Below are 19,468 nucleotides of genomic sequence, written 5' to 3' on the forward strand. Positions count from 1 at the left end.
TGGGGAACGTTGCCCATGCATTTGAAAAGAGTACATATTCTGCTACTGTTGAACGTGATACTCTCTATACAAAAAGCCAAGATCCTTAGTGTTGATCAAATCCTATATACCCTGATTTTGCCAAGTTTTCCTAAGTTAGAAGACAGTGTTAAAATATCCAATTATTATTATGAATTTGTCTATTTTTCCCTTTAGTTGTCAGTTTTTGTCTCAAGCTTTTTGAAATCTTAAATTAACTAAACATTTAACACTTTTATGTCTTCCTAATAAGTTAACCATTTTATTATGAAGTATCCTTCCTTATCTCTGACAAAATATTTTCTTGAAGTATTATTTTTTCTGCTATTAATGAAACAACTTAGTTTTATTATTATTCACAATCACATGTATTATTCACATTTACACCTATGCATTTTCCAACTTTCAAACTACATGCGCCTTTGCATTTCTAGCACATCTCTTATAAATAGCAAATGTCTGGGTCACGTGTTTTCAAATTTGATCTGTAATCCTTTCATCGTAGTGATTAATCTATTTAGACTTGATTATTGATATGATTAGGTTTAAGTCAATTTATCATTTATTTCCTGTTTGTCTCAACTACGTTTTGTTCTGTTTCTCTTTCCTTACCTTCTTTTGCGTAAGCAAATATTTTTTATAGTCCATTTTAATTCCTCTATTGGATTTTGAGTTATCCTTCTTTTAGCTTTGTATGGTCACATGTCTTTTAAAGAAATATGAGAAAAAAAATTTTTTAAAGATTTATTTATTTTTGAAAGAAAGCATTTGGGGGTGGGAGGGGGCATAGGGAGAGGGAGAGAATCTTGAATAGGCTTCAGACCCAGGATTTTAGGATCTCACCACCCTGAGATAATGACCTGAGCTGAAACCAAGGGTGAGACACTTAACAGACTGAGCATGCCAGAAATAGAAGAAAATTTTAAAACAAAAACTTTGTCTTTTGTATTTATCCACATCTCTATAATTTCCCTCCATAGACCTTGAATTCTATCTAGTGTCACATCCCTTCAGTCTGGAGAACTTCCTTCATATTTCCTATATAGTGCAGGCCTGCTAACGACAAACCACCTTCATTTTCCTTCATCTAAAAGTGTCTTTATATCACCTTCATTTCCAAAAGATATTTTTACTGGATAAGAATTATGGCTTGACAAGTTTTTGTTTGTGTTTTGGGGGATTTTTTTTTTTTTTTTTGGCACTTCTAAAATGTTGCCCTCTGGCCTCTACTGGTTTTAATGAGAAATCCACTCTCATTCTTATTTTACTCTCTTAATGTAATAAGCTGTTTTTCTCTGCCTTCCAGGAATCCTTTTATTTTTAAATTTCAGAAGTTCAGGGCACCTCCGGTGACTCCCTCAGCTAAGCGTGTGGGACTCTTGACTTCAGCTCAGGTCATGATGAGGGTTGTGGGACCGAGCCCCATGTCCGGCTCTGCACTCAGCGGAGCATCTAGTTGGGATTCTCTCTTTCTCCCTCCCTCTGCCCCTCTCCTCCCCACCCTCCTTCATACTCGATCTCTCTTTCTCTCTAAAAATACGTAAATAAATCCTTAAGTTTCAGAGGTTTGACTATGATGTTTCCACATACAGTTTTCTTCCTATTTATTCCACTTAGGATCACTGAGCTTCTTAACCCTATACATTTATGTTTTTCAACAAATTTTGGAAACCCAAATATTTTTCTGCTTCATTCTCTCTTTCCTCTCTTTCTGAGACCCCAATTAAATGTATTTTAAATCAACTGTTACCATCTCACAGATCAATTACTCACTACTCATTTTGCCCAGTCTTCAGACTAGGGAATTTGGGCTGATACATCTTCAAGTTTACTATTTCTTCTGCCCTCTTCAACTCCCATACATTTAAAATATTATACTTTTCAGTTTTATAGTTTCCAATTGGTTATTCCTTATGGTTTCCATTTCTCTGCTAAGACTTCTCATCTGTGCACTCATCACACTAATATTTTTGTCTTCTAATTTATAAATGTTCCTTTAAAATCTTCATTTGCTAGTTCCAACACCTGGGCATCTCAGGCTCAGCTTCCACTACTTTACTTTTTTATTAAGAATGGGTCATCTTTTCTTATTCTTCATATATCTAGTAATTTCTTTATTATACTCTGAACATTGGGAATAAATGTTTTATTATACTCTGAACATTGGGAATAAAATTGTCAAGTCTCAATATCCAGTTTTGTTCTTCTGAAGAATGTTTTGTTAGAGCAGAAAGAAACCTAGCTAGAATCAAACTCCAAATTCTGCAGTGAGTGGCAGTTGAAATCTCTTCTCAGTTCTTTCCATTTCTAGTTGCTGTCTTTACCAGGCCCATTGGGGTTCTCACATACATACACACTTACACACATGTACATTCACACTTCCACTTTGGGCAGATTTTATAGGCGGGTATATGTAGATGTGTAGGTACGGGATCTCATACCCTCTGAGCTTCCCTTTTTTCATGGATTCTCCCTCATAAGCCTCAGTCTTGGTAAGTTACTAAGAAGAAATAGTTTGGGGCTGACTGAGGCTTTCAACCACCCCATGCTAACTGGATGAGTGGTTATCTTCAGGCAAAAAGTACAAACACACAAATCTCATCCAAGGCCCATTTGTTCTTTCAAGGATTGACCTCCCTTTTCCTGTCTACTTTAGGTTGCTATCCAGTTTCTTCAAATAGTTGTATTTAGGTGTTTTTGTTTACACTAAAATCTTTTGTCTAGATTTTATAATTGTTATCTGTATGAAGTCTAATTAAAATATTATGCCAACACCAGAATGAAGGCCCTGAGCACTGATTTTGTCTATGTTAGATAAGTGAAAACCATGGTCCATGTGTAGGCATACTTCCAGCATCCCTACATACCAAAAGATTAAAACTATTGGCAGATAAAGCTTAAGAAATTACTTTGGCTTCAGAGCCTCCAAATTCCTCTATGTTAGCAAGTTGTACGAGGTTGTCAGAGAAAAACTCAGTTTGAATCCCAGTTCCACCACCTGATTTTTAATTACTGCATCAAGGAGATAATTCTCATTATACTGATCTCGTGTGGTGGATACAAGTATGAATCAAAGGTAATGAGTGTAAACATTTAGACAGTGCCCAGAACAGAGTAAACCTTCATAAAAGATGGTTTCTGCTGCCATTACCATTAAGTATTTCTACTTTATTAAATTTACATACCAAAAAATATTTTAAAAACCTAACCTAAAAACTCAACAGTGCTTTCTGCTTTATTAGGATTTGATAACTAAAGAGTGTACACTTTTTTTCTATGTGGGAAGGGGAGAAGAAGATGAATAACTCAAGACCAGTATTAGACCCTGAAGGCGATCAGAATTTTCTCTGAAGACTCAAAAACTAAGGTGCACATTTTCAGATGCTGTTCAGTCTTGCTCCTTAAATTGAAATTATCTGCCTAACAACTTGGCAAAATGGAAATTTGTTCTGCCTACTGCAGAGGGTTTGTGAGACTCTATTTGGACTCACCTTGTTTAGTGGATAAGAAACGCACTGACGAGGAAAAACTCTGAGAAAAGAAGTTCTGAGATCTCCAAACACAATTATCATGCAATTCACCTGATAGGTGACTGAGCACTTCCTGAGACTACGAGTAAATAATTTTCATTCCATACTTCAATCCTGAATTTTTTCTAATGTGTATCTTTTTCATACTGAGCCATTGAAGAAAATCAAAGATTTTTGACTTTGAACATCACACAGGCCACAAAAAAGGGAGTTTTTGTTTAAAGTAATACATAAAATTATGCCTAGCTTTCTTCCAGGAAGAGGATAGCAACTCTGATGTAATCATTTTGTGGCAACAAACATAAAGTATCCTTTCTACCACAAAGCAGAGAAAAAAGCAGGAGGGGGGATAAATTTTTGAAGAACCTGTTAATAAGAACATCAAAGAAGCAAAAAAAATTCACTTACTCAAAATATCTAGATGCATAGTTATATAATCAGTCAGAGGACAGAGTTCAATTATGAAGAGAAGAAGGAAGTGTTACATCATCTATATTAATTGATCATAAATTCTTACCAAGGCTTCATGATCTTCTGCAATTTCTGGTATCGTCTGCAAAATTTGAAAGAAACCATATGAGAAGCATGTTTGAAAGCAATAATTTTTACAAAGAACATATCTTGAAGAAAGCTCAGGATTAGATATGGGGGAGATTTAACTGCCATGATGTAAAGGATGTTTTTCACTTCAAAACATTATTCAAGGTAAGAAATTGGTGTTCTCCAGTGAAAAGAACAATCAAAAGACAAGAGTTAAACTACTATCACCAAGCCACTGCATTGACTTAAGAGTAAACACAACCAGAACACTCCATTTGGATCAGAATGGGTATGTGTTCAATGGGGAGAAAATTCCTAGATACAAGAATGGGTACATTTTCTTTCTTTCTTTCATTTTTTTTTGAATGGGTACATTTTCAAAGAGAAAAACATGGAGCCAAAAGTTACTTAGGCCAGTTCTTAAGTATATGCTCAACAATGAAGAAATAATGGATTATCTTCGTTTGGGAAAATGCCCACTAATTCTACTTTGCCTTTTCTTGAGAAAAGATTGCTGCCTCTTTGCAGGTAAGACATCCCAAGATACTTCAATAGTCTTGGACAACAAATGGGACTCTGTGATGGTAGCCTGCAAAAAAGAAAATGTGCAATAGACAAATCTTGTCTGCAAGAAAGGACAACTATGCTTCTTACAAAAACTGGGGTCAAGAAGATAAGAAAACAAGTCATGTTCATCCTATCAAACCACTTACCATCCCTCCAATCTGCCAAATTTTTCCGTTTTGAATACTCTTCCCTGCTAAGCAGCCTGACCAACTAGCTAAGTCCTACTCCAAACTCACCAGATTCTAGTGAATTCTCCTCTGGGAAGCCTTCCTGACTTCTGATTTCCCTTCCTTGACCAGGTTGAGGGTGGCATTCACACCTGCACTCGCTGAGAGAAACATTAACCGTATGACTTAGGTAGGACATCTCACTGACCTTCCAGCTTCCTAAAGGCAGGGTCTTAGCACTGGGACTCAGTATCATAATGTCAGGCACATGGAAGAGAAATTCTCAGTAAGTGGTTGATGAATGATTTGGCTCTTCAGAAGAAGTTAAGTTTCATTTTCATCCACATAAAATGTAACCACTTCAGAAACCTAACTGACCACAAGGAGATCAGATCTAGTCTCTGGTAAATCACAGGTGGGGTGGGGTGGGGTGGAGGGGGGTCAGGGGGTCCGTAAAAACATATATAGCCATCTTCTTCCTCCTCCCCATCCCCTTCCTTTACCTGCCTGTGAAAAACAAAAACCAAAACAAACAAAAAAACATCATTAGCTTCCTTCCCTCCCTCCTCCCTCCTTCAAAAAGCCACTGCTCAGGGTGAAAGTAGTAGGTGACCACAGGAAGGCAGACCTGAGCAGGGGTTGGGTCCTCTTGCAAGGGCCAAACACTACCATCCACTAAAAGAAATAGGGCTCCTTGTAGAAGGACTGAGGCAAGGAAAGCTCTAGATAAGCCTAGAACAGCTCACTGGGCCAGGAAGGAATGAAATGTTCCAAGAATAATAGGAGACAGGTCAGAAGGACACAGAAGGCTGCTTGAAGCTTCCACAGCCGGATCTGAAACAGACTGAGCACCCAAATAAATGACAGCAGTCCCAGGTTCCAGCTTACTGAATTAAACAGGACCGAATGAGTCCACATTTCATTTTTTTAAAATATTTTTTCTTTATTTATTTATGATAGTCACACACACAGAGAGAGAGAGAGAGAGGCAGAAACACAGGCAGAGGGAGAAGCAGGCTCCATGCACCGGGAGCCCGATGTGGGATTCGATCCCGGGTCTCCAGGATCGCGCCCTGGGCCAAAGGCAGGCGCCAAACTGCTGAGCCACCCAGGGATCCCCTGAGTCCACATTTCAAAGAGTGGTGTGCCGGTGTTGTTCAAGAACCACATCTCATGGGGGTGGGGGTGGGGGTGGGGGATGCATACCAACCTGACTTGTACTGTTTTCTGTCTTCCATGGTCTAACTACTCCAAAATCATTTATTAATTAATTACAAAGTGGGGTAAAAGTGTTACAGTAGAGACCCTTGGAACACACTCTCTTAATTGGCCACAGTGAAACCAGGAATAAGACAGACATCATGTGCCATCAACAGGATGCAATGAAAAAAAAAATAATAACCACAAGGCAGCTGTGATATTCCAGCCAAAGATGAGTAATATGGGTTTACAACAAAAAGCAATACAGGATAAGCCTGTAGGAAAAAAAAAATCATGTTCCAGTGGGAAGCTGTGCATATCCTTCTGAGTTATCAGATGACAGCCAGGTTGTCTCTAAGTTGTAGCTAATTGATGAATATGTATATTTTGTCCTATCTTGTAGTGATTTAATGGACTTCCTCCTTACAGGTGAAAAGCCAGCTTTGCCTTCATTTGCAATTCATTTCCAAAACCCTTTGCTCCAGAGAAACTGGTGCCCTTTTGGCTTTTCTTTTGAAACCCTTAAAACATCTGCCTAATTCCCTCACATCACATGAGTAAAATTGTTTTAACACATGCTCATTCTTCTATCTGTATGAGAGCCAGGCTTTTATCTCTTCCTAAAAATCACCTGTAATGAATTGCCTTTTAACAAACCCAAATTGTAGTATATTCTGAAAGTGGCTGAACTATAATCTTAAAACGTGCCGACATCATGAGAGAAAAGGAACCACTCAGGACTAGTTCCACACGGAGCGAGATAAAGACAGGGCAGACTGGTGCAAGGTGCTTTCTGAAGTTAGAGCTCTGTGTTCAAGGACACAACACAGACAAGTGTGAAACTTGATCTGGAAACTCCTCCAGTAAGCACAGAACTGTTGAGTTAATTAAGCAAGGAGGCCGTTAACTGAGGTTGTCCCAAGGCCAGGGGCCTATATAAACAAGACAAAATCTAAGCCCGTGAATGCCACAGGGTTACCAAAAAACCCCGAAACCTATGGACAATCAATCACAAATATCCAGCTAGGCTTTACGCTGCAGCCAATCAAACAATTGCTTTGCTTTGCTTCCTCTTCTTCTCTATAAAAGTCCTTTTCTTGGCCCCTGTGGGTGCAGCACTCCTAACCATTTTCAGTTCGGCACTGACCCCCTTCTAATTGATTTTTGCTCAAATAAATTCTTAAAAATTTTAATATGCTTCAGTTTATTGTTTAACAGACTGGTTCAAAATAAGTGTGTATGTGGGGGCAGAGGTGTGTGTATCTGTGCCCCTGTGTGTGCTCGTGTGGGTCTAGAATATACAAAGCTATCCCCGCAAATTTGCACAACAGCTTTCTGGCCTGGGGCCTGAGCACCTTTAGGTTTTTATGTGTGTTCCACTTGCCGCAGCAGACTCTTCTGGCCTTGAGAGTTCCTCCCTGACTAGTGCTTCTTCTTCTCAACTTCCTCACTTTGGGTTCAGATGAAGCATAAACAAAGAGGAAGTTTTCGTTATGAAGTCTCTTTTCCTGAGGTTCTCTGTCTCTTTCTTTCTCTCTCTCTTTCTTTCAATATACCGATTTTTTTTTAAAAGAAACATACCAGGAAAAAAATAATAAGGTTGATGTTTCAGGCTGGCCAGAAGCCTCTCACCTGAGCCCAAGGTATGGCATTCTGTTCCCTAGCAGAAGATCATTTCCTCTCTAAACAGGCTCTGTAACCCCTTCTCATCTCCATTTTCACTTCCAAAGTGAAGCTGCAGAGCTCATTTGTGCAAGCACATTCTGAATGTCCCTGCTAATCACTGTCTTGAGAATTGTACAGATCCCATCACCCTCTATATTCCCATCAAGCAGAATGTGTAGAAGAATGTGTTGTGCAGCCTTCAGGGTCAGGGGCTCCTGGGGATGCTCAACCCAGAGGGTCTCCTTTGTAATGAAGGGTGTCCAGATGGCAGGCCTTCATCTCCTTGGAAGGCTGGCCATGCAAGAAGGGAGAGGCTGCAGCCAGTTGCTAGGCTAAGCTGCCGTGCTATAAAAGCTTGCTGCGTGCAGATCCCAGCAGCAGATGCTTTGTCCAGTTGACTGCTTCTAGACTCCTTGTTTATAAGTTTCCCCAATAAACCTGTGTCTCCATTGCTATTTCCGGATCTTTTCTTTGGCCTCACTGGACCATCGCCCACCCTTAACTTAGACTGGGCTGCAGTGTGGCTGCACAGATGGACAAAGTCCCAGAGACAAAGCAAAGAGCGATGGAAAGGAGGAAGATCCAGTTGAAGGGATTTTTCTGCCACACAGCGGCTGACAAAGCTCATGATGATTGGCCCCTTGGGTGTTTGTGATGCAAACTCCTGGCAGGGCCCCAGAAGGGCTGTTCCAGTTGGAACTCCCTGCACTCTGCTAACTGCAGGATCCAAGAAATCAGCCAGATGGATCTGGGGAGACCTAGCAGCCTTCACGGCTGGGGCCCGCAGACCACACAGAGCAGCTTCTTTTTGGTCCAGGGAGCTGCTTGCTCCTCCCTGTGGCCTCTGTCCAAGGTGACGTGCAGGACATGCACTGTGTGACCCGTGCTTCGCTGCTAGACAGTGAGTCGCTGATCAACTTGGCCTGGCTTGGAGCTTCCAGAACAGCCAAGGTTTAGAAGAGACACTAAATTCTTAGAAACAAGAGCATTAAGTTAGAGCTGACAATCCAGGTCCGTGGAGGTTAACAAAGTTACTTTCAAAAAGCAAAGTTATTTTTTGCATGAAGATAAAATATCATAAAACGCTCAGTCCCAAACTGTCATACTCATCTTTGATTCTCCCCCCCACACACACCTCCTCCCATGTGCCTAACCCAGTGTCAGAAATCGTGAGCACTCAAATAATATACACTTTACTAAAGGAATAAAATCTGCAAATCCACTCTAAACCGTGGGTACTAGGCAACATCAGAGCCAAGACATCATTTGGGTGCTTAATTCAAGTCATACATCAATTTTCACATTTCCTAAGGAATGGTCATAGCTCTGATGCTGTCCAGGAGAAAATGACTCGAACAATTAAAGTTTCATATGAAACTGTGTGTTAATGAATGATGACAACAATTTTTAAAAACACAAACACACACAGCTACACATACGCACAGCCAAATGTCCTCATCTGTGTCATATGTATGATAGGAAGTGAAGGGGACTCGTAATTTAAACAATTAACATTGTCTTTAAGACAATTATTTAGGAGCTTTACATATCTCTCAAATAAACTCTGGGACTCTTTCCACTGTTCCTGATTCTGCCAAATTCTAGAGAAATGACTTCAACCAAAAAAATAAAAAGCACTCGTAAATTCCCCAGATTAGTGAGAACCCCTCAACTATCTCACTGCTATTTTTCTTAGGAAAGCGAGAATCCCTGAGAGAACACCAGCCCGGTGTTGGCCAGGGTGTTAGAAACAAACAGCTTCCTCCACAAGGGGTAAGTATAAATGAGGATATTTCAGTGAGCTACAGGGCTGTTTTTATTTTTTATTTTTTTTATTTTATTTTTTTTAAGATTTTATTTATTTATTCATGAGAGGCACAGAGAGAGGCAGAGACACAGGCAGAGGGAGAAGCAGGCCCCACGCACGGAGCCCGATGCGGGCCTCGATCCCGGATCCCGGGAACCACACCCTGAGCCAAAGGCAGATGTTTAACCACTGAGCCACCCGGGCGTCCCTGTTCTTATTTTAAGAACAGCTTGAAATGTGTATATCCTCTGAATCAAGAATTGTACTCCAGCAGGATAAATATTCATAAAGATTTTCCTAAAAGAAAAGCTGATTAAAGAATGTTCACAATCGTGAAAAAGACCAGAAGACGATGTAAATGTCCAACAATAGTGGAATGGTTAACCATACCATGCACATCCCTCAAATTCGTATACTGGGTGTCAACTGTACCTCCACAAAGTCTTTAAAATGAAATAACACACAAACAGCAAAAGTGCTGACCGAAATAATATTAATTACATGGAAATACTGGCAGGTACAGAAAGGCTACAAGTAGACATTATAACTCTCCTTTTGTAAAGCCTGTGCATGTGTGTGTGTACTAAAAAGAAGTACAAAAAGGATATATACACTACAATGTTAAAAAATCTCTCTGGGAAGGCAGGTTATAAGTGATTCTTATTTTTCCTCCTCTGTTTTCTTATATTTATTTTTTAAATAATATATATATATTTTTTTTAAGGAGAGAAAGCTAATTCAAAACACTGTCTTGAGTTTCTTGTAAATACATGAATTTAACTTTTTTTTCTCCCTTGACTTTTCTGCCCAGGGTGGTGCTACAGCTTACTCATATTTCAACGGCATAATTTTCCTGTCACATAGCCAAGTGGGAAGGAAACTATAAGAATCCTGCCCTTTCGTTCTTGGAAATGTTTCCCCTGTTCTCCTGTTGAACACTGAAAGGGCACAGGATAAACTGTCCAACTGACTGTGTGCATAGAGGCATAGACAAAGACCATGGTGTTTTATTGAAAGCCCAAGAAAAGCAGTGTTATTTGCTATATCAGACTTAGGGTTGCAGGCATGATTTTTTTTCTTTCAAGTAAAATAAAATATATCATGTCTGAGAGAACTTTTTTTTTATTGAGATGTAACTGGCACAGAATAGTATGTTAGTTTCAGGTGTACAACATAGCGATTCCCCATCTGTATACACTGTGAAATAATCACCACAGTGTCTGTTACCATCTGTCACCGACAAAGTTAATACAACATTATTGTGCCCACATTCCCCAAGCCGTACATTACATCACTGTGACTTATTTACTTCAGACTTGGAAGTCTGTGCTTCTTGATCTTCTCCGCCCGTTTTGTCTACCCTCCTCTCTAGCAACCACCAATTTATTTCCTGTCATGTTAAGTCTGGGTTTGGTTTGGTTTTGTTTTGTAGATTCCACATGGAAGTGAAATCACATGGTATTTGCCTTTCTCTGTCTGACTTCTATCATTTAGTATAATACCCTCCAGGTCCCTCCATGTTGTCACAAATGGCTTAGTAGTATTCCATTATACATATATTTTGTATCGTTATCCATTCATCCATCAATGATCAGTAGATGTTTAGGGCTGTTTCCCAATATCTTGGCTATTGCAAGTAATGCTGCAAGAAACATAGGAATGTGTGTATCTTTTCAAATTAACATTTTTATTTTCTTCAGATAAATACCCAGGAGTTGAACTGTTGGATCCTATGGTAGTTTTAATGTTAATGTTTTGAGAACCCCCATACTGGTCTCCAGAGTGGCTGCACCAATTTACATTCCCACCAACCATGCACAAGGGTTCACTGTTCTCCACATGCTCCCCAATACTTGTTATTCTTCTCTTTTTGATAGTAGTCATTCTGGCAGGTGTAAGTTGACACCTCATTGTGGTTTGATTTGCATTTCCCTGATGATGAGTGATGTTGAGCATCTTTCAAATACCTGTTGGCCATCTGTATGCATTCTCTGAAAAAAATGTCTAATTCAGATCCTCTGCCCATTTCTTATCTGGGCTCTTTTTTGTTATTGAGTTGTATGAGCTCTTTATATATTTTGGATATTAACCCCTTGAGAAATCTCTTAATACTCACTTAAAAGAAATACATTGCCCATTCCTTAAATTTCCTTACCTGACACCATTTCCTTGCCCAGATTGAGCTAACATGCTTCCCCACAACTTTATTTGCTTCCTTATACGCATATGTTTCAAGCTTAAACTAGGAATGGAATTTCAAAATTCCACAAGGATGGAAAAATTCAATTCAGGTTTCAAACATTGTGTCTTGCCAAAGTGACACTCCCATTGCTCCTTTGTTGCTCATTTTGCCCCATGGCCCCTCCTGGTACCAACGGGAAAGAGACCTTTAGAAGCTTAGCCTTGAGTAATGACAAGCAGGTGAATAATCTTGGAATCTCATTATAACTCAAAGTGAGGGGGAAAATTCCAGCCACATTTCTTCTGTGTTTCCTAAAAATTTCCACAGGTCCTGCTTAGGCAACCTCTGCCTTCCCCAGCTGGAAATCTGCCCAGGAGTCATGACTAAATGCATTCCAAATTGCAGGATCTTTTTAATTTGTACAGTTTCTATTCCCAAAGTTTTCTGTTAATTAATTAAAGTCTTGCTCTAAGTTTAATTGAGAAGCCAGGTTTTCTTATAAGAAAAATGTCTTTCTCTTATCTTTTTTAATCTGAAAAGATCTAAAAATAGCTGTGCATCAAATGAGCAGCTTCTTAAGATGAGTTGCATGACCCAGAAGAAGGAGGCAAGAGGCTGCATGGCTCCAGAGCCTCCCTCCTCCATCCCCCAAAGCAGCAGGACTTTGAACTGATGTAAGATAGTGAGGAGGACACCAAAGGTGATCCAGACAGACACCATTCCTTCCCATAACAGCATGTGGTGGGGAAGTGTAAGAGATAAATGCACACCAGAACTCACCCAAGATCTGGCCTTGAGTCCTTTGTCTGAAACCTGGCTGCATGGGAACAAATCGACATGGCTTACGGATTATAAATAACTAAAATACTAATAACTATAACACACTTTAAAAAAAAAGGAATTCAATCACTGTGGTTCACATAAAGTACGTTCAGTGTCAACATCCTCTCCGGGTATACACGTGCAACATGGGACAGAATTCAGATGCCTCCCCAGTCCCCCCGTCTGAGAATTAGTGGTTCTTTGGGGCCCCTCTACAGGTCAAGATGAGTTACAGAGAAAGGCAATGCCACAGATAATAAGTAACAATTGACAAGACAAATGCGTAGCATCCCTTTTCACTCTTTTTCTTTTCAAGCAGAAAGGGCAGTGTCCCTTTGCTGAGTGTTATGGACTAATGTGTGTCCTCTTAGAATTCATATGATGATTCCCTGACCCCCAGTACCTCAGGATGGGACACTATTTAGAGGCAGAGCCTTTAAAGAGATGATCAAGTTAAAATGAGACCATTCGGGTGTGTCCTAATCCCATCTGAGAAAAGGAAATTTAGTCAGAAAGAGACACCAGAAATGGGTGTGCACAGACCAAAGACACAGGTCTGTGTGAGAGCACAGCAGGGAGGCGGTCCTCTGCAGACCAAGGAGACCACAGAAGAAACCAACCTTGTCAACACCTTGATCTTGGACTGCCAGCCCCCATAACTGTGAGACAACAGATGTCTGTTGTTTAAGCTACCCAGTCTGATATTTTGTTGTGGCAGCACTAGTAAACAAATATAATGGAGACTAAGAAAATAAATAAATAACAACAACAACAACAAAACTGAAGCTCCCAACATGCATTTTTCCTCATTATCAAAATATATAACTGCCAGCCTTGGAGGTCCCAGCCCCTATTCAGGCTACAAATCACAGGGACCAGTGCTTTCAGTGTAATTTAACATTGTAATTGCAATTATGACCGCAATTCTGCTAAATTTAAAAGCATTAACACTATACCATTCTGAATATTCAAGAGTGTGAGCCCCCGGATACTTGGGTATCTGCAGCATATTAGCAGGTTATGTTACCACTGGCTCAAGTACATTCCTTTTGATGTTGATACATCAATGGCTGGGACTCAGGTAATAAATGTAGGGACATTTTTACGTTTTCACTTAATATGCTGTGAATGTGATTGAGGCTGAACCCTCCAGGGCTCACTGTCCCACCAGAATCAGTGACAGGCAGGAAGCAGAACCTTCCACGTGTCGCAACCACATGACAGCATCCACAGACTGAAGATGTTTATAATCATAGCTCACACCCTCCTGCTCATTAGTACCACGGAATTAGGGATCTGACACATTCCACACTAGACCTCAGCCTGGAGCTTTCAACACAGATAAAGCATTTTCTCCTTTTCTTGGGTCAAGCCCCTTAGATCCAAAACCTTATTCAACTTCCCTTGAGTGGTTTCACACCAACACCAATGTATGGCAGGCACACTAAGATTCCAGTAACACCCAGAATTTGAGTTTCCCTGGTCTGCTCCAAGCTGATGTTCACCAAAAATTTAATGAGCAGAGTTTTAGCCCTCATTAAAAAAAAAAAATGATACCTGTCTACAGTCAACCCTTTCCAAATCACCCAAGCTTGATTGCCAATAAAAAAAGAATCTTTCACTAGTGACAACTGCAGAAACCACATGTGGGAGATGGAAGGAAGAATGGAGGAACAAAAGAATGAAGGAAGGGAGAGGGTCAAGATGGATCTGCAACATGCCCAGTCAACGGTTCATTCTTTGAATCACCAGGTCTTGAAGACAGAGCTAACTGCCCAGGCTCAAACCCCAGTTCTCAGTGGCATTTTCTCTTTCCTCAGAACTATCTATACCAACTTTCCCATCAATAATTTAGAATATTAATGTGTAATTAACCACCATGTTATCTTCACATGCTCTAACTTACATGCTCTACTAGTGAATGCCAGGAGCACCTGACCATATGGGAATGAGCAGCTCCCTGTCGCCTCTACCCTGGGACTCGAGGTCAGGGGACTTATCTGTCCACACACGTAAGAGCTAGCCCCATCTGGCTCCTTATACTCTCTAGTCAAACCATAGAAGCAAAGCCTACCTTGAGAAAGTGAGCTCCCCAAGGAGAAATGCCCATCCCTTTTGGGATCATGACGAAACTCAAACTCTTTCAAGGCCCATTCACTGACACCCCCTCTGTCAGGTTCTGTGAGCTGCAACTGGTCCAACCTCTAGACTCCCAGCCCTCAGAAGGAATCATACCTCAGCTGAATTCTGCTTCTGTAGATTTTGTAATGGCAAGGCTCACATCTTTTAAATTCTACCAACTTTCGCTCTTTGTACACAGTACCGAAACAATATTTATTGTATTAAATTTTAAATAATTACGGATCTACATTTCATCATTTAAATGATAACTTTTTTAAAGTTAGCTCCATGCCCCGGGCAGAGCCAAGAGTGGAGCTTGAACCGACGACCCCGAGATCAAGACCTGAGCTGAGATCAAGAGTCGCACGCTTACCCGACTGAGCCACCCAGGGGCCCCTCAAATGATAACTTCTTTAAGATTACTTCAAGGATGCTATTTCAACCTAGCTTAAGACTTTGAAACATAAGGAGTTTTTTGAGGGGGCGGGGGGGGGGAGCAATTTCTGGTCCTCAAAACTAGAAATTGTTAGTACAAGGAAAGTAACAAATAACCAGAATACTGGGAAGAATAGGACAGACTCAGCGTCTCAATAAAAGATGCTTACTCGGTGCCACTTTCGACCATCTGCGTGAGGAGAGAGATGCCGTCGAGATTTATGAACTCCTGGGCAAACGTGACATCCCGGGAGAGGCTGGCTAAATCCTTCAAGGCTTCCAGCTTGGCGTCCATGCTCGACGACTGGATTCGTTCATGGAGCTGCTGGGCATTTTGAGCCTTGTCAAGGACAAAAACAAAGGGAAAGAGTGTTCACAGAGGAAACCACAACAGATGAAAAATTACTCTTTTGTTGAAAAACGAAGATATAGAGGCCAAAAGCACAAGACCACATGCATACTCTATACCACGGGCAGGTTTCCAACCATAATGACTCCACCCCCAGGCAATGTCTGTTAACATCAGGACAGGAGGACGGGAATCAACTGCCTTCTTGACAGAGCCCATATTTCCAACTCTTGGAAAAGCAAGAGCACAAAAACAGCAAAGCCCTACCAACGGAACCAGGGTGGCAGTGAGGAGACCAAAATGGGGGGAAATGTTTACCTTTTAAGTATAATTATTACCTACAAATGACAAAAAGCTATTTGCTTAGTTACGCAATTACACAAATGTATGCAGCATGTTCACCTGTTCAGTCAATACTCTAACACCTGCCTACACACCATGTTCCAAAGCTTCATGAGACCCCCAAATGATCTTTCCCAGTTACTGAAAATCTTTCAATAGCACAACGGTGCTTATAAATTTCACTTTTCAACATCATGTGTTTCACATGCATTGGCTAATTACTGCATAAACATAAAACAAAATAATTAGGAAACCAAATTAGCAGCTTTGCCTAAAATTAGACTTCCTTTTAAGGCATCTGCCCTTGGCTACTACAAGCAGGACAGAAAGGAATGGAAATATATTGGGAGGAGCTGACCTTCTGGATAATAACCTGCAGTTCTTATTAGTCATTCATCCAGTCATGGTTTTCATATCTACTTTTCAGTTGGGGCAGACAGGAAGAAAAATAAAATATTAAATTTTTCTGCCTGTATTTTCGCCTAATGGACATACCATCTGTTGCACTTATTACTTAACTCAAAACCGCAATGTGCCACTGCCATCCTCAGATTCTTCTTCTTGGGCTCTGGCTTTCTCCTTCGAAACTTGTTATATTCCAGAGAAAGGGGAAGATGGGGGTATTTGTCCCCAACAGTGAGGTATCTTCTGAGCAGAAACTCATTAGAACTATCCGAGGAGCCCCAAGGGAGCTGTAACGGGGTTAAGTTTGCAGAGTGAAGCAAGGGAATCCACCAGGTATTGTCAGCAAAGGTTCTCCACCCCAACAGGCTGCACAGCCAAGGTCCCTTCCCTCCCTGCCCAGGACCCTCTGTGTTGTCACCTGGAAGTAGCCCCGGGAGAGCAGGGGACCCAGCGGGGAAACAATGCCACCTCTTCAGGGACCAAGACAGAATGAAACCCAATCGCCCCCTCACCCGACCATGATCAGAGACACATAGAGGTCTCCCATCGTAGTTAAAACCACAACTGACACCTTGCATCAGAAATAAATAAAAGAAGGGGGGAGAAAGAAACAGGAGAACAAGAACTCTCTACTCATTCACAGATCCCCAGCTATCTGACAAGTCACCCAAAGCCTAAATCCCAAGTTTGTATCTTTTAAAAATCACTCAAAGACAGATTGTTCCTAAAATGTTCAAACGGCTCTACGGCATTCACATATATTTAACCCAAGTGGATCACTTTGAATTCCTCGAAAAGTACATTTTTCTCCAAGCAGGAAGTCTGCATTTGCTGTACTGACGATGATAATAAGGAGTACTCAAAGATTACCTCACTGTCAGTATCAATGCTAACCGTGTTTGTGCTGCTAATACTAGTAATAAGAACAACGAAGTTCCCTGTGGTGCCACTATTCCAAATACCCTCATGAAGCAATTCATTTAATCTACATAGTAATCCTATCTGGTAGGTGTCCTCATCATCTTCATCGTACACAGGAAACTGAAGTGCAGAGAAGTTATGTAGCTTGCCCAAGGTCAGAGGCGGAACCCAGCAGAGTCGCACATTACCTAAAGCAAGAGTGTGTGTGCACGTGTGTGCGTGCACAAGTGTACACAAGTGTACCCATGTAGGCGTGTGTGTCTTCTGCCTGGAGACAGAGAGAGTTCAGCCGAGGTAGGTGAAAAAACTGAACATTTTTATGGTATAACACCATTTGCTCATTTCTCGACGGTATACTAACACTTCCTAGCAAATTTTATGGAGACGGTTATATTTCTTTTAACATTTTGTGTATGTGTATAAAAAGTGAAAGAGTTAGCATATGCTGACCCATATTTTTTAGTCAAACATAAAATAATAAAAAAATAATCTACTAACAAGTGAGGTTTACAGATCCAAAATATTTTGCTTATAGAATGAGTTCTAGCCCTTAGGGCTACAGCCAAATTATAAAATGCTTCTTCAAAATGCAGACTCCCCAGGGGTGCCTGGGTGGCTCAACTGATTATCTGTCTTTGGCTTAGGTCATGATCCAGGGTCCTGGGACAGAGGCCTGCATCGAGCTCCCTGCTCAGCAGGGACCCTGTTTCTCCCTCTCCCCCTCACTTGCTATCTCTGTCTGTCTCTCTCTCTCTCTCTCTCTCTCTCTCTCTCTCTCTCTCTCAAATAAATAAATAAAAATATTTTAAAACAAAACAAATAAAATAAAATGCAGATTCCTGGACCTCATCTCTAGAAATCATAATCTAGCTTCTCTGTAAAAGGCCCAAACATCAGCATTTTTAAAGTTCAGGCTTTAAGCCAATGATTCAGGCCTGATGATCACTGCTCTTTAGATTATGTAAACAGGTCTGTTGTAGGTGGACTCTATCTTATGATATTTTGTATATTGGTTTTCCCATCTCACCATTTACCATTCTGAGAATGTGAAGTTCACTACTTGAAAAGCACAGACTTTAAGGATGCTGAAAAAACTTCACCCTGCCAAACACCTAACCTTCTACCAAGGAGTGGCTCACATTGTGGAAATTTTGTTCACGAACCCATGATGATTAAAAAAAAAAAAAAAGAACTAACTTCTTCTTTGGCTTATAGAAGACCTTGATATAAAAAACTGAGCCTTTCTAATTCTAAGACCTTATGGAAGGCAAGGTGTACTCTTTCTGCCCGGCCAGCAGATGAGCAACTGTAACAGGATAAACAGAAACTACAAAAACCAGCTGAAACCATGGTCTCAAAAGGTCAAATTAACATTCATTCATGCTGACTAAAGTAAAGTCAATGCTAAGTCAGACGAAAATGTCTCAGCTCATCATGTGGCCATGGAAAAAGGAGTATGAATTATAATTTCCAGTAAGTAGAAAAGAAGGCTTCAGAAGACAGTTTGGCCAACTCCAGCAATGCTTTCTGTGGAGCTTGTCACCGTGTTTAGGTTCAGGATGTTACTGGGTAAAGTGTTTAGGAGTTTTTAAGCCTCTCTAATGTGATTTTCAATAAGAAGAATGTGTGGTAGTTACAGTACCCACAATTTAACTTTAGCCAGATGCTTTTCCCAATTTCTAAATTTATTTTTAGCCTACCACATGGCTTCAGTGGAAACTGAAAATAAGAGTTAGACACAGTTTTTATCACATAGGCAGAGTGAAAATAGTAACACTTGGTATATTTCGCGCAGATTATTTTTTAGGAAAGCAATAAAATGCACTGTGAAATAATATAGTTTGAATATGCTAATGTTACTATCCAAAGTATCTACAAGCAAGTAAGAAAGATGAAGATAAGTAACACAGCCAGCTACAGTAGTCTAAATATTCTATAGCATTTTGTTTAGCAGCTTTTATTTGGAAGACTTTAAAGTGTTTTATCTAGAATCAGCTGTCAATGAAACAGACGACATTTCTCAAACTATATTATTATGAATTGTCATAATCACTGACCAAAACTAGAAAATGCTTAATTAAACATTCTCTCATTTACACACAGACACACCCTGACTTTGAATAACAGGCTGTCTTCGGTTTTGTTTGCTTTGTTTGTTGACTGAATTTGTTCAGACAGCAGTAAGTGGATGTGCTGGGCAAGAGGGTAAAACCAAACAGTATAGCTGAGTTATCCCGTCTGTAATACAAGAATTGTTGAAAAGACCACCAAATTCAAACCTTAAAGTCATTTTACTTGTACCTAACGTGCAATAAAAGCTTCCTCCTCTGTAATGAGAAATATGAGGAAGGGCATTCCTGCTAACCCAGAATCTGCACGTGAGGACATTCCAGAGAT

General features: G+C 40.3%; 1 protein-coding gene across 20 annotated transcripts in view; it reads right to left on the minus strand.

Annotated features, from left to right (window-relative positions):
• The window catches only part of ELMO1 (engulfment and cell motility 1), a 672,133-nt gene that overhangs the window by 345,723 nt on the left and 306,942 nt on the right, over nt 1-19,468 (minus strand). For all 20 annotated transcript variants that reach the window (XM_072764753.1, XM_072764758.1, XM_072764757.1 and 17 more), the window contains 2 exons: nt 15,225-15,394; nt 4,066-4,101 (listed from right to left, as the gene is read on the minus strand). In XM_072764753.1, coding sequence (XP_072620854.1) covers nt 4,066-4,101; nt 15,225-15,394 — 206 coding nt within the window. The remainder of the gene's footprint in view (nt 1-4,065; nt 4,102-15,224; nt 15,395-19,468) is intronic.

Source organism: Vulpes vulpes, chromosome 7 (assembly GCF_048418805.1).
Source record: "Vulpes vulpes isolate BD-2025 chromosome 7, VulVul3, whole genome shotgun sequence".
Lineage (NCBI taxonomy): Eukaryota > Metazoa > Chordata > Mammalia > Carnivora > Canidae > Vulpes > Vulpes vulpes.